Below are 14,988 nucleotides of genomic sequence, written 5' to 3'. Positions count from 1 at the left end.
TCACGTCTGCATGTGCGCTATAGTATGGTCGTCGTTATGTTTCATTATCATCTTTAATGTCTGCAGGCGCAAAGCATTAAATGTCGGTAATGGCGCTGTGGGGCGACGTTGTAAATGTGTATCTTTAATGCAGTTTTGAACTTTTTGTTAACATGCACATTACATTTGAGGTCATTATTTATTCCTGAATACTATAAATAGTTTGAGATTGAAAGTGACAACCAAATTGGCTAAAATGGTCTGGAGCCACATATTCTTTCTTTTTACAAGTAGTTATATGTGTGTTTAAAAAAAAAAGAAAACCTCCATGCGCACTCTTCTCGGTTAGAACTTGCTTGCCTTTAAGCATCCAAACATCGCATGACAGCTGACGCTGAGCTCCCATCAGGCAGTGGTAACATTAGCCACCCGTCATTTCCTTCTTCGTTTTGTTTTACGGCGAGTTGGCACCAGCTTCAATGCGCATTACCGACACCTACTGGTTGAAGTCATATGAACTGAAAAAAGATCGAATCACTTTAGGAAGTGAGTCGTTCACTCTCGTTCACTGAAAAGATCCGTTCTTTTGATCGAATCGTTCACTCACGAGCCAACACTAGTGGCTGCACGTGATGGACAACTTTTGCGAGGTAAACACAAAGAAAATAACAAATCGGCTTTTGCGTCTCCCATCCATTATCATATTTAATGAACTAACTTAATCTATGCACGTCTGAAAGCACTATCCAAACCGTCTTTGTGAAACGAGTCGTGTCAGGTTGGACAAGCGATACTTAATTCTCTAACTGTAAATAATGTTTGATCAATCACGTCCTTTTTTCAGGATCGTGTTCAGGTGCCATTTGGAACCAAATGTTTGGAGGCTGCATTGTGTGTTCCTACCTCAGATCATCAAATTAACACTGCTGTCATACTAACCCATGGAGCTGGTGGAGACATGAACTTCAACCATCTCGTTTCTCTGGCACACTCTTTAGCCTCAAAGGGCTTCCTGTGTCTCCGATTCACATGTAAAGGTTTAAACCTGGCTTATAGAGTGAAGGCTTATCGTGCTGTGTGGGTATGTTTTGACTCAGAAATAATAAAGCATGGCTATTTGTGATATTCACCCACATTTGTTTTTCTACCAGCAATACTTGAAATCATTACCAAACTTGACCATAAAAAATACATTCTTTGGAGGTAAGCAGTAATATAAGCAAGCACATTGCCATGAATCAATGTGCCACATGCCTAAGGAATTTTTTTTCTGTCCAGGCAGGTCGATGGGTTGTCGCGCTGCCGCTGCCTTGGCTAAGCAGTTAAGTGATGAATCGGAAGATGCTGTTCAGGGTGTCGTCTGTTTGTCCTTCCCCCTACATCCCCCAGGACAGACTCACGTCCATCAACAGCGCAGCGAAGATCTCCGGGGGCTACCTGAAAGTATGGCTGTCCTCTTTGTTTCAGGCACAGAGGACAACATGTGTGATAAGGTAGCCTAGAATTGTCTTTTCCATGTATCCTCACCATTTGTCAAAGTGGTGAATTTTTGTCTCTCTTTTTTTATTGTCTAGGTCCTTTTTGAGAAAACAGTAAAGAAGATGAGTGCTCAAGTGGAGGTTTTCTGGCTGAGTGGGGGAAGTCATGGCCTGAAAGTGTTAGGAAGGTCAGAAGAGTCTGTATTAGAGGAGATGAACACTCATATTATCACCTGGCTCACCGAATGGGGAGCATAGGTAAAATTACTCTGTCCATCTTTTTGTAATTTGTGTTGTGAAGTACCGTAGGGTGGCGATAAATCTGTGAGGTGTTTCAAATATGGATGTATTCCTGTTTGTTTTTGCTGCTAAATCAATCTTTGAATAATGGAAGAAATCAAACACGTGACATCTTGTCTGGTTTTCCAGAAAGAAATGAAAGAATGACTCATAACCTCAAGTGCGTAATCATGAGCATCCTCTTCCGCAATGTATACCAACGACCACATGAGGGAGCCAAAGTCCTGCGGCTGCCGCAATTTTGTCTGCTGTCCGAAGTTGCACGCACCTCTTGGGCACATTAGTTGACCTGCTCAATGAAAAGTCGAGTAGCATTGAATGACTCAATCATTCATAACACAATAGTCATTTTAAATGAGTAATATCAGAACCCTGCTCACAATCCTAGCGACTTCATTGTATTGTTATTCCTGAAATAGACAAGACCTCTCCAAAGGGTTAAATCTCAAGCGACGTGTTACCCCCCCAAACAAAAGGCGGTCGCAGTGGCACCAAGCGTATGAGTGTCAATGCAGTGCGGGACTGCGCGCGCGTGTGTGGGAGACGCGCGGGTGGATCGTGCTGAGTTGAGAAGAGCGCACGGCGCGCGCACTCTGGGATACTTCACTTGACAGCCAGCCTCCTTGTATTCAAGCATTTGTCGGGATTAAGTAGCGGGGAAGGAGCATTTCCACTCTGTTGCTTTGTTGTAGACTTTGGAACGTTGTGCTAATTGGTCCATGTAGCTCTTCTTTGTAGACAAGCCAGGATTTTGGACTAAGTGGATTGAAGCAGGTGACACGAGATGCTTTTGCCATTTAAGTGAGCGATTACATTCAAAAGGTAGGTACAACTCATTTCAATTCTCTCTTTACGGTTTAAATGGTGTAAAAACGTTCTTTTTCCCTCCTGCAGTTGACAACAGAGATGTTTGAGCGACATATGCCCGTCTGCCCCAAATCTTCACATCTTCAAGAGGATTTAAACATTGCTCTTCTTAAGTAAACACATCCCCACCCGAAAAAGTCATCAAAAATGGGAGCCCTAAAGATATTCTTCTTTTCACTTCTCCTGCACCAGGTGAGACTCGAATTACTGCGTTTAAGTTTTATCTGGCACTTTTTAAGGTGTGACTTTTGCACATTTTCTGGTAGCAGTTGACGTCATAGCTGCAGTATCACACAATTAACTTTAATTCGGATGATTTAAATGTAATGGCCATTATGGGAAAATTTAACAGTCAGCAAATTACTTTTTTTCATTTAGTAGTCATTTTAACATCTTGAAAAAACTGCCATATGGGTATTGTTTATTTTATGATTCATATTATTTAGGCTACTTTCAGAATCAAAATTCATTCAAATGTATTTAATTTTGTGCCACAATTTTGTCAACTCCAAAGTCATAAATATTATCATTTAAGAAGTCTTTCTGATGCTTTCCCACATTATAAATTAACTTATATTTGGTCACATTTTTTTTTTTAATACAACACAATATCATAATGTGTAACATTAAAATTTGTGACAGATTTTTTTTTAGAGTGTATTCCATTATTTGCTCTCTTTTTGTTTTCTTTTGTGTCTGGCTTGAAAACACAATATTATTTTTGTTTTGCGTTCTTTAAAATGTTACCCGTTGTAGTGTTTTGTGTCTGCTCATTTATTCAAAAACAAAGCAGTCAGATATACTATAGTTACTGTTCTTACCTTTTTTTAGTTGGTCGTCACTGAAAAATTTAGACTTTGGGTATCACCTCCCATCCGTTTTGGAGAGCCTGAAAATTATGACTTGAGAAACAGACTACGAAAGGTGCAAAATGTAAGCATATTGGAGCTCCAATTTTTTCTCTTTCAGTAAACAGTTGCGATTATGTCTCACCGTTGATAGTCACCGTAAAAACTTCATATTTGCTGCAAATATATTTTCTAAAGGGCATCAGCTCTTGCAGAAAATATCCAAATCTTACAAAGGTCTTTTATCTCTCATTTTCCTGGAAGCTGCTGATGTAATGTAAGCCCCATCAAGATTATGTTTATTTTCAAGGGCACGATCGCATCCGGACCGAAAACGCCATCGTGCGTTTGACCAAGTTCCTCACGTCTTTAAACGTTGCCTTAAGTGCGCAGATGTAGCTGCACCCGTGTTTTAGTCATCAGCCGTGGCTCTGTCGGTGAAAAGCCGTGCCTCCAGTGAAAGAGACAGACTGCTCCCCTGGAGTGGCTCTCTTTACATGCCTCAGTGGGTACAGACTCACCAGTCTGGCTGGAGACCGACACATTGGCCCTTATCATACAACGCTTAGCCTCTTAGAGAAATCCAAGAAAGTAAACCGACGTGAAGTTTGTTACCGAAAAACACGGCGAAGATGTGTTTGGGTGTGGCACGCTTGTCTATAGACATCGCTTGTGTATCCCAACTGTGACACACCGAGACTTTCCGTCTCACCCTCCCTTACTGAAACACTCCCAATCTGAGTCAAAGTGTGAAAACATAACCCTGGTCGCGACATCTGTGCTTTACCCCCGGGGACAAATAAGCGGGTCAGTGCCATCCTGGGAGAATCCATTCTTCCCCGTGACATCTGCTGCAGTTCTCCAAAGACAGCAGAAGAATGTACGTACAAACAGACGTACCGAGAAACCGGGATGTCATCCATCTTCCCTTACGCTTGCCCCGCCTTTATTGCACCCATTGCATGCAGGGATGAAGGCGATTTTTGCCGTGCTCCAAGACGACATTGACGAACTCCATTTGGCCTTTGTGTCTAGCGACGCTTTGGCAAAATGTCACAACAAAGCTTCGCTTCTCGCGGCCAAGAAGATTGGCGCTCCAGGAGACAAAGCCGAGGCTGTTTACTCGCAAGAGTCTCCGGAGCGACACGCTCGGCGTTCATCCCCAACTTTGACGATTTCACGGATTACATGTCATTTCTCACGGGAGTTGGTCCGATTTTACACTCTTGTTTATTTGGCTCCCCCCCAAAAAGTCCCAGAGACTCTGATGCAATTTTGCTCCGTGCGTGATTGTTGTATGAAGCAGACTTGGGAGTGAGGCGACGAGGCCTTCGTTCAAAGTCAAAAGGCGCTCTGGCAAGGACAACAGCTTGATCCCATTCTTCGGAACAAAACACAAATGCTACACAAAGTCCCTCTCTGAGGACGCTATAACCTTTTTCCCCTTCCCCGTGCTCAATTAGCTTTTATTATATTATTTATATACTGTGTATTTAAAGGCAGCTAACACTAAGAAGTGTAATAAAAATGTACAGTGCGGGGGATTAGGAGCGGCTCTTTAATCTCACGCTTGTGATAATGCCGCATGGGCTGATTGATTAGTTTTTCCAGGAAGCTTATGTCAGAAAAACCTAATCCGTTTTTGGATTGTGCCAGCCTTGTAAGGTTTTCCGTGCCGCCATTTTATCATGGCGCCGAATTACAGAGCTGCCGGGCTGTGATAAGGTCCTCGTCTCTTTTACGGACCGCGCCGCCCAACCCCGGCGCCCCAAGCCCCCCCTCAACCCCAACCCCCAAACCTCTTCCCATCCCGATGGACAATAAGAAATGTGTTTATATCCTTCACATCCCTGCTCTGCCGGGTCTTCACATCAACCTCTCTCAGGATTTGGTTTGTAAGAAAGCGGCTGAGGAGAAAAAAAAAAAAAAAAAGTGGAACTCGAGTTTTGAGTTTTTCAAAGCGGAGCGCGGCAATCGCGTAGAGAAGGAGCAGAATATGAGATGGAAAAGGCAAGTGGGCCAGTGGGATCTCTGTGGATGTGATTAAGCGTGGATTTGTGGCATTAAAGGGCCTTGCTTGCGTACTTGCGTGTGTGCATGCGGCGCCTTCCAGGATTCATTTGGGAACTTTGCGCCGTGCTGATGCCAATCTTTGCTCATATTGGGGTCACAAGCTTTCGGCCACGGGGCTTGACTGCATAATCCCTCCTAAACAATATTGTCTGTGGCATTTACAACCCACAGCCCGAGTGTTGTCTCTCACATCCACAGCAAAGGTTGTCATCTTGGCAGCTTGAACCCCTCAAAGCCGCGGCGGCTGGCATTGACTGTTTTCAGCCCCCGCAACCTATTTCTTTTCCAATCATCAGGCGTAATTGTGTGTAGCGGCGATCAATTCACGATAAAGGTCTTAAAAAGAAGAGAAGGAAGTTGAAAGTGATTGATACGTGTGACACGGTTGCCCTTTGCACTGACAATAACGGCGGCGGGATGGACGATTAAAGGCTTGAGTCGAACAATTAAGAGCGGCATGATTGGTCTTGTGATGTGAGCGTGCGAAGGGGAACTGATGCGCTGAGCCCTGCTTTCGGAGTACTTCAAACTCTCCGCTCTGCCGCAGGATCCATTATGTTTAATATGATGTTGAGTTTCTCCGATCTTGGTCCACAGCTATGAATTTTGATGGAAGCCCGCGGCAACGTTAGATCTCGACTTCAGCTATCTTACAGCGGTGCCATTACTACTCTGCGGGGTCAGGACCATTACGGCACCCTCTGATGCACATCGTCACAGGGAACTTAGCCACTAAATGCATTTCGCTACTGTGGAGCGGCATAAGGAAATGCAGAGTTGTGTAGTAGCTATACACTGATGCATCGTGTTGTCAAGACAAGTACTAAACGTGATAGCGCTGGACTATTTCCAGCGACATGACGCCCCATAAAGACGTCATGCTATGCTATGTGCTGTAAATTGCATGTTTTCCAAGCAGTTAGAATACTACTAATATAAAATGAATGTATCATAAAAAATACAAGAAACAAAAAATATGAATTAAGCAGTAAAATCCACCTTGTTTTCATCCATCACCGTAGGCGGCCATTTTGCCACTTGTATCAGTTGCTTAGGGATCAGGTAACGACCAATCACGGCTCACCTTGTCAGTGTCACATGACCAAACTTAGGAAGCAAGAACGTTGACAGCAACTTTCAAAATGGCCGCCACTGAGATGAAAGAAAACACGGTGGATTTTCATATTCCAGAAACACAATATTAATCAGGATGCCTTGTTTAGGGGGATAATAGAACATTGTAAAGAAAACTCTGGACTTGACTTACATTACATTGTTAAAATGAACTGACAGAAGTATCCGCCAATAGTTTGTATTTTAAACAATGAAACGCTTAATTTAATAAAAATAAACAAATACCGACCTAGCTAGACAATGACATTTTTTATATTTCCATATCACCCTCAAACACACCACATTGGGAAAGTTCCTAATTAACACTCGACTAAAAAAAGGCATACCCGCTACATGTCAAAGCATTGAAAAATGAGCGACTTCTTTAATTAAAGCTGTGGTACTTTTTGCACAAAAGACAGGTGTGACAGCTTTACAATAAGTACAAGAAATCTCCTTTCTGATTACTTCCACATTAACGTTTGCCTCGTCTGTGCTCTGAGCTTTACGGCCTTTCTTCCTTCAGCCTGTCATTTGCAGGCCTTGCCAAGAGCCGTCAGCTCCCCTCCGTCTGTGTTTGTCTTGTGAAGTGCTTGTCTTCAGAGCCACCGCGAGGAACAAGCAAGGCGCGTTTTTACTCGCTCGTGTTTCTTCTTCAAAGCAAACGGCCTCTGTGAAATCAACTGCGGCGCAATTGTGCTGTCAGAATTCACTTACTGTCCTTATGGGCAAATCCACCCTGAAAGTATTTGCGATGTAACATCCAAATCCATTGTGGCGAGGAGTTACGGAGAAGACGATGTTAAACAAAAACAAAAAAAAAGGTCACTTAAACTACAAAGGAACGACTGGATTCATTTTTGAAAAAAACTTGAAGTATTAGGAAGATGTCTCCGAGTTAATCTCTGATAATGTAAAAATGTGTTTCAAAGTGGTCGAGATGACGGTAATATGTTTCAGGTTGTTATTACCTCCTCCAATCCCTGCTATCAGACTGTGTGAAATATGCTGCACGTGTCAGGAGCTTGCGCAGGACTTGGCGCTCTGACCGCGTAAGGGGATTAAAATGAAAGTGATGATGCGTTGAAAGGCAACGCCTGTCGAAAACGTGAAGTGTTTATGGCTCTGCTGCTGTCACCCGTGGCAGGTGTTGAGATAACGCCGGCATCCGCCTCACCTGAAGGCTTCTGTCCAAGACTACCGGGAACACTTTCTAAACACACAACATCATCGCTGCAATTTCATTTCCTACTCCAAAACACGATCGATAATGTGTTTTGCTATTTAAGATTTTATATAGCGTCTCCCTCCAGTGGTGATTTCATTTTTGGCTTTAAACTACAAAAATACCCAATTTAAAATATTTTAAGTTAAGTCTTTCCGTGACGCCGAATAAACTGTTCAGATTTCTCAACGCCTTTTCCCAAAGGTAATAATAGGAACTGAAACAAGCCTAGTTTTCACAATAATACATCCTTCAGAACTATCTTTATATATTTTTTAAACACACCAAAGGAGAACAGACAGTGAAAAGTGAGACGGACATTTGAAGTGGATTTTGAGATGAACAAGTACTACATAACCTTGCTTTTGAAAGCAATGACAAAGCAAAGAAAGGCTTGGGAGGGCGCAAAAGTGCTCGAAAAGAAAGTTGAAAAATGGGGCCGTACTTCCTGCAGATATGACTTTAGCAATTTTCTCTTAGCGAGAAGGTAGTAACTTGCAGAATTCATTTGTATGAATAAACTCACGGGCCATACATTAGTTCACAATTTCACATGCTGCTGATGTGGCCTCCATTTCCTCTCTGTGCCCCCATTCATGTAAGTCCGCCTTTCAATCGAAGTCAGCTATGTAGACTCCAGCTTCCACTCAACATCAACTTGTAAAAAATGGACAGATGGTGTAAGTGCCAAAAAAAGGAAATAGAAGTTGAATTCCAAATTGATCCACTCTGTCATCTGCAATTTTCTACTTGCTGCTGAAAAAAGAATTAGAATTGAAAAAAAAAAAATCACACCAGACTGAGAGTGAGTGCTGTAGCGTTCTCGGTGTGTCGCCGACGTAATTGGCTACTGCCGCATCATTTTTCTCATTTAAAAATGCTCACTGATCCTAGCAGGGGAGAGAAGAAAGATAGAAATTGTGGTTGCAAAAAAGCAGACAATCTAACATGACCAATAAGTCACATCACATTCTCCACGCTGGCTAAAGCAGAGCTCGGTGCCGTAATTCATGCAAATCGTATCGTGTAAGCAGCTCGCTGACATAATGAACAGACAGGTAATATTTTATAATAAGCCTCTTTGAAATAGCAGGCAAGGCAATCTGCAAATTTTCTAATAACTCAACTCTTCGAGCTTACTAGCCACTCCTTTTCTTCATCTCCTATACAGAATTTTAAAAGTCACACATCGAGTGGGCTACAACCACACAAAGATGCAGAAAAGCAAAATTGTGATGCATTTGGAAGCCATTTATTGATTTAACGCTTGTGACTAGGCGTTGCCCCTCCGGATGCGGCAGTATTTTTTTTTTTAAAATACAGAGTCAATTGAGCTTGGTAATGTGCATAAACAAACTTCTACTCCTGAAACGTTCTGGGTTGTTAAGCACTATATTTTGTTCTCCCTCCACTATTTCCAGGCAACATTAGCACCGGTCCAGCGAGGCAAATAACACCGATAGTTCTGTAGCGTCGCGCTCCACAAATATGGTGGACACTGCTGTAGTAAGGAAATGGTTAGGAATAAATACAGATGTGTTAGTTGCTGGGATAATGACACCAGTCATTAGCTTAAGTTGAGAACTCCCCTTTAGCTCACTCAGTCGACCATGAAGTCTGCTGCTCCCTGCTGCCTCCAGGATTTTTTTTTTAGTTCAGGCTTTTTCCTTAACAATAGTCTCACAAACACCATCATGATCACCAATGACAACAAAAAAAGATTTCCAATAAATGTTGGAATGTTAGGAGGAAATGCATGACGCTAAAGGCATTTGCTGACTTCACCCCCCTTAATGGTGTCATTGCGTGATGAGCATGGGGGCCTCCAGTGTGGGTGATCTGCAGCGATCCAGCACATCCGCCAAGCACCTACCATGCATCTTCCCGGACACCACTCAGATTGAAAGTGATGGCTTTGGTGCGTGAGGCTGTTCCAGTGAGCAGAGCACCAATCCATTCTTCTTTGGCAGCGTGTTGTCGCTCACGCCGGGACTGCCTAAGCACCTCCGGGGCCTTCTCTCCTCCAACTAGCTCTGAATGTGAATCATTACAAATGATATGCTCCGGAACATAAGAAGGAAAAGAGGGCTTGGGAAGGATGCGGCGATTGGGGATTCGGGACTTGCAATGGTTTTAATGTCAGGGGGGGGCAGTTTAGTCATGACTAAAAAATAAACTGCATTGCGTTAGCAAGTTTGCAAATGAATGAAGACATAGCAAGCTCTCAACACTTTTTCTATCACAAGCTTCAAAATGCCGCCCGAGCCCATCACAGCAGGCGAGTCGACGGCATCTTTTCAGAAGATCCAGATGTCAGTGGCTTCTTAATATCCTTCTAGAGGCTAGTTGTGGTCACTGTAGCAATTACCTTTATGTCAGGCTCGAAAAGATCCGCCTACCCACGGGACAAACAGCCCGTCGGTTCGGCAGCGCTCATTACGGATTGATGTCGAGGCTGATCCATCTTCAGTGTGCTGGGAGAATTCAAGTTTCAACAAAATCTCTTGACTATATTGATCTGCACACAATGAAGTACATGTGCACGGAGGGGCGTGAAGCATCATTTAATCTCGTATAATGGAAAGATATTTTTTTTATATAAAGAAAGTAGTTTACGGTCTAATTAAAATACAAATGAAGTAGCTTTGCTGGGAAAAAATTGCATTAAGGTTCCCTCAAGTTCTTTTCTCCATTTGCACAATGCAGATTTTATATTTTTTCCCCCCCAGAATTGTTTGCCATCAGTGCGCGTGTCAAGGTTAAATCTAGTTGATAAATATATAAGAAAATAATGAAAACGATTTTTTTTAGTTAAATAAAACAATAAAACAGTAGCAAAATGAAACATTTTATGTTTAAAGTTACAGTGGCCTTTTTTTTATGCCAAATTCTCACCTTTACCTAGAAATTCAACTAAATTGTGCTTATTATATGCGTCGAGTCATTTCTAGACAATACATTTTACATTTAGTCTATTGATTACATTACTAATAGAAAACTTATCAGATCATGTCACAAGAAATATATACAATCTAAAACATAATCTAATGCATCGAAAATGTAAATTGCTTGTAATTATTTAATAGTAGCACAATTCCTGTCGTCTTACATACCTCCATAAACACTGCCGCACTTGTCTGTAGTGACACCTAATCAGGTTGTTGATTTATGATGTGTAATTATTTGTTAGTCACTACTGAGTTACCTCAGGAGTGTTAATTATGCATGATTATAGTAAATGAGTGTGCCAGGCCCAGCCGGGCTTGTGTGTGTTTGTGTGTGTGTGTGTGTGTGTGTGTGTGTGTGTGTGTGACTCATAATGCCAATGTTTTCCTCTCGCCTTTTACTTTGCGCTGCTGTTGAAATGAGTTCTCAAACTCCAACAAGGCTGCACTTATTACCATTATAATGTCTCCGTCTTTTCAAGTCGCCTCTGAAAAGCCTCTAGCACGCTAGCACCGATTAAGAAATCTTAATTAAGCTTTTTGTAGATTCTCCTTCATAAGACCTTGCCTCATATTTTCCTTGTGTTTTGTTGCACAAAAAGAAAGATTTTTTTCTCTCATAGCTGTGTTTCTTTCTTGTGCCTAAATGAGCGAGTGTGTGCGTGCGTGTGCATGTGTGTGTGTATGTGCGTGTGTGTGCGTCGTTACAGAGTGACAGTGTGAGAGCGGCAACTTGAAGCTTAGACATCAGTGAAGGATTTCAGGTTCTCCGTGCTTCATCTGTCTCAGAGCATTTAAGTCGATATGTCCTCTCCTTATCCCCTTGTTGCCACTGCAATTTCCCCGGTTGCTCATCATACTTAAACCTCTTCTCTCATTTGCATTATAAACATATCATACAAAGCTCACTTTAGGAGTGAACATTTGGTTACCCGGGCTGGAACTCGTTCATCGTTGGAACAAGGGTCATGAGTAAAGACAGACATTTGCCAATTTTGTAAGAATTTATTGGTCAGTTAATATTACTAATCTGAAATTGATCATTTGCTTTTGAGTGATTTGCTTCAACATCAGTAAATAATTTGTTTTGCAAAAAAAACAGGCCAGCAGACTTACTGAGTATGCCGTGTAAGAAAAAGCTAGCTAACATTAGATCAGGCATATTTGCCACTAAATCAATATTCCCCATATCGTCGCTAAAAGTACAGATATTTGTTTCAAACACAGATCAAGAGTAAAAAGTCATAAAAATAAATAAATACCAAAGCAAAATACACGTGCCTGAAAAATCGGCTAAGTCATGAATTTGTCATTTCTTTCGTCCCAATATTCAGTAAGGTAGAGTTAAAACATGCATTGTATGCTGTGGAATGGAAAGGTTTTATGTAACTCTTAGCAGACAGACCTAGTTTGTTAGTTCCGTACACATGCGCTTCACTTGGGCTTACAGCAAAATGGTAATTACTCTGCAAGTAGCGCACAGCAGCTCAGCGAGAGTTTAAACAGCCACTGCTCTCAGTGCTTTCAACATCTGCTTCTTGCAGTGATCCCCGCAACCGGGCCTGGGGAAAGCCGACGCTAATTACGAATAAAACTAGCTAAGCTTATTGCGGTGAATTATTAACGCTTTATCTGAAGTGGACCAGGAATCGCTCCTGAGGCTAAACAGCTTTGCGGCACAAGGAGGATCACAGTTCATTGCTGCATCTGGATGAGCGCTTAGCGCGTACTTACTATATGATAAGCTTGTTTTATTGTTGGCTGCCATTACATGTCAATGTTGGGCGGCACCCAACAGTAAAGAATATCTGTGCTGGTTTGTACAAGCGGAGTCCTCATACCTCCAAAGTCAGATTGTTTGTTCAACCTTATCATGGAATCATCAATCAGTCATTTTCAACACTTAGTGGTATTAGCCACAGAGTTAGCCATTAGCGTGCCAAGCTAATTTGCCAAAGCTTCGTCCAGCGTGATAACAAGGACAAGGGTTTCATGTCTGCTGCGACACTGAATGAATAATCATTTGCATAATTGCTAATTTGCACCGCTTGTGTGTTTTGTGTTTTCTCCGAAGGCCGCATCCAGCAAAGTACGCGGGGGAACCTCAGAGTTGATGGAGTGGGGGGACGGCACACACAAACTGTCGTCCCCCACGGGCGCCAGTCCTCGGATCCTCAACCCTTTGCGTTTGTTCGCCAGGGCCTCCCCTGGGTTCAAGAGCGACGTGAGGGAAATGTCCTACATACAGAACATGGAGGACTTCTGGGACTGGTTATCTAACCAGACAGATGTTCAGGATCCCCAGGCCAGAACTAAACGCAGGCCCATCGTCAAGACCGGCAAGTTCAAAAAGATGTTCGGGTGGGGCGACTTCCACTCCAACATCAAGACGGTCAAACTCAACCTGCTGATCACGGGCAAGATCGTGGACCACGGCAACGGCACCTTTAGCGTTTACTTCCGCCACAACTCCACGGGCCTGGGCAACGTGTCAGTCAGCCTGGTGCCGCCCTCCAAGGTGGTGGAGTTCGAGATGGCCCAACAGTCCACGCTGGAGACCAAAGACACCAAGTCCTTCAATTGCCGCATCGAGTACGAGAAGACGGACCGCAACAAGAAGACGGCGCTGTGCAGTTTCGATCCGTCCAAGGTTTGCTATCAGGAGCAGACGCAGAGTCACGTGTCCTGGCTCTGCTCCAAGCCCTTCAAGGTCATATGCATTTATATCGCCTTCTACAGTGTGGACTATAAACTGGTGCAGAAGGTCTGCCCTGACTACAACTACCACAGTGACACGCCGTATTCCTCCACGGGATGACGTGGCTCACCTGTGTGTCTATTTGTGTGTGTGTGTGTGTGTGTGTGTGTGTGTGTGCACTTGTGCACCTTTTGTTTGACCTTCAGATCATGCTTGTCAGCCTCTAAGCCAGTGGTGTCCAAATATTGTCCTCTGAGGGCCACATACAGAAAAATGGAGGTGTGCAACTTTATTTAAAGACCCTGTAAAGTGAATTCCGAAATGAATTATGACGACACTATACTTTTGAATTCAGTTGATGAGAGCATGTAGGCTACAATAGGCTACTTTAGATTAAAAACAAACAAACAATTTTTTTTCTCTGGCCGTCTTTTCTCAGCTTCACTGGGGTAACTAAGAGGTCAATTGCATGAGAAGGGCACATCTGATAGCTAATTAGGATGTTATCCAGATGTGCAACCACAAGCGAATGGAGACGCTCTCCACTTACAACATTGTCAAACTACACTTATGGAATGAAACAAGTATCATTTATCACCACGTCTTATTATTTGAGATTTTTCTTAGTTCGAAAGCTTTTTAGCACAAAGGAGCTGTGAATAATAGACACACCCTGACAACCGGCGTTCAATCTTTCTCTCTTATCAAGGCATTTATTGATGGACCGAGGTTAATATTAAGTGCTACCTCACAAAAGGAGGCGAGAGGAATCATTAATCATTAGCAAATGTCACTCTGCCCGCTTGCTAAATGTCTAATTGTGCTCTCATTCGTCACCAACACCACCATCATCATCATTATGGCGCACTGTTTTCCAGATGAACATGAAGGCATCGTGCTGTATTCAAGTGTGTCCGGCAGACAGTTATCAATATTTAACTGGCTTCATTTCGTTATGTTTCAATGTGCGGGGAGATAAAATATGAACATGGAAGGAGATTCATTAAGGAAATACAACATGCATAAAACTGTACAACAGGCCGATTAGACTTTTTTTTGAAAATCAAATCAATTTGTATTTGTTTTTGTTTTTTTAAATCAAAATTGGTTTCATAGTGAAGTGTGTCATGTGCTTTGACCGTTAAAGACAGTTCAAGGCCACACATTGGATTTGGGTTTCTGTATTTCATATCTCCCCCTCCATGAGCAAGCTGTACAGTAAAAGATCCTTGCAGGAGAGGACTTGTATCATAAGAAAAGAACTCAATCTGAGTTGATGTTTTTTGACTTCCTTCTCCTTCTGTGTAAATTCTGTGTATGAAAGTGTCCAAAAACAAAACCCTACAGCTTCATATATGAAGTCACTCATTTCAAAAAGAAATCTTGTACAGCTCCCGAGTGTACTGTTCCTCTTAATTCTGGTGTTTGTATCACATGTAGATAAATGTCCAATGTAACTATT

The 14,988-nt window shown here is 42.5% G+C and overlaps 2 protein-coding genes across 3 annotated transcripts; both read left to right on the top strand.

The window, feature by feature from the left end:
• The first annotated feature begins 563 nt into the window (after positions 1-563).
• On the top strand, positions 564-1,800 carry tex30 (testis expressed 30). 2 transcript variants are annotated; one of them, XM_037239419.1, is made up of 5 exons: positions 564-629; positions 824-1,060; positions 1,131-1,182; positions 1,258-1,472; positions 1,554-1,800. In XM_037239419.1, exons 1-5 carry the CDS (start codon positions 612-614, stop codon positions 1,713-1,715), a joined length of 684 nt encoding a protein of 227 aa, XP_037095314.1. In that variant the 5' UTR covers positions 564-611; the 3' UTR covers positions 1,716-1,800. The 2 variants fall into 2 exon arrangements, with proteins under 2 accessions (XP_037095314.1, XP_037095315.1); XM_037239420.1 differs by having other exon boundaries at positions 592-629; positions 888-1,060.
• Positions 1,801-2,128: 328 nt separating this feature from the next.
• nxph2a (neurexophilin 2a) lies at positions 2,129-13,822 on the top strand. Its single transcript, XM_037239476.1, has 3 exons — positions 2,129-2,579; positions 2,652-2,816; positions 12,903-13,822. The coding sequence occupies exons 2-3, from the start codon at positions 2,772-2,774 to the stop codon at positions 13,644-13,646; spliced, it is 789 nt and encodes a 262-aa protein (XP_037095371.1). The 5' UTR covers positions 2,129-2,579; positions 2,652-2,771; the 3' UTR covers positions 13,647-13,822.
• The last annotated feature ends 1,166 nt before the right edge of the window (positions 13,823-14,988 follow it).

The sequence above is a fragment of the Syngnathus acus genome, chromosome 21, assembly GCF_901709675.1.
Source record: "Syngnathus acus chromosome 21, fSynAcu1.2, whole genome shotgun sequence".
Lineage (NCBI taxonomy): Eukaryota > Metazoa > Chordata > Actinopteri > Syngnathiformes > Syngnathidae > Syngnathus > Syngnathus acus.
This window is presented reverse-complemented; position numbering and strand designations above follow the sequence as displayed.

What these genes read in the sequence shown, in the direction of transcription:
- tex30 (XM_037239419.1), top strand. An exon ending in AGGCTTATCGTGCTGTGTGG is followed by an intron (nt 1,061 to 1,130) that starts GTATGTTTTGAC and finishes TTTTTCTACCAG; the next exon opens with CAATACTTGAAATCATTACC. An exon ending in AAAAAATACATTCTTTGGAG is followed by an intron (nt 1,183 to 1,257) that starts GTAAGCAGTAAT and finishes TTTTCTGTCCAG; the next exon opens with GCAGGTCGATGGGTTGTCGC.
- nxph2a (XM_037239476.1), top strand. Translation starts at nt 2,772, where the DNA reads ATGGGAGCCCTAAAGATATTCTTCTTTTCACTTCTCCTGCACCAG. An exon ending in TTTCACTTCTCCTGCACCAG is followed by an intron (nt 2,817 to 12,902) that starts GTGAGACTCGAA and finishes TTTTCTCCGAAG; the next exon opens with GCCGCATCCAGCAAAGTACG.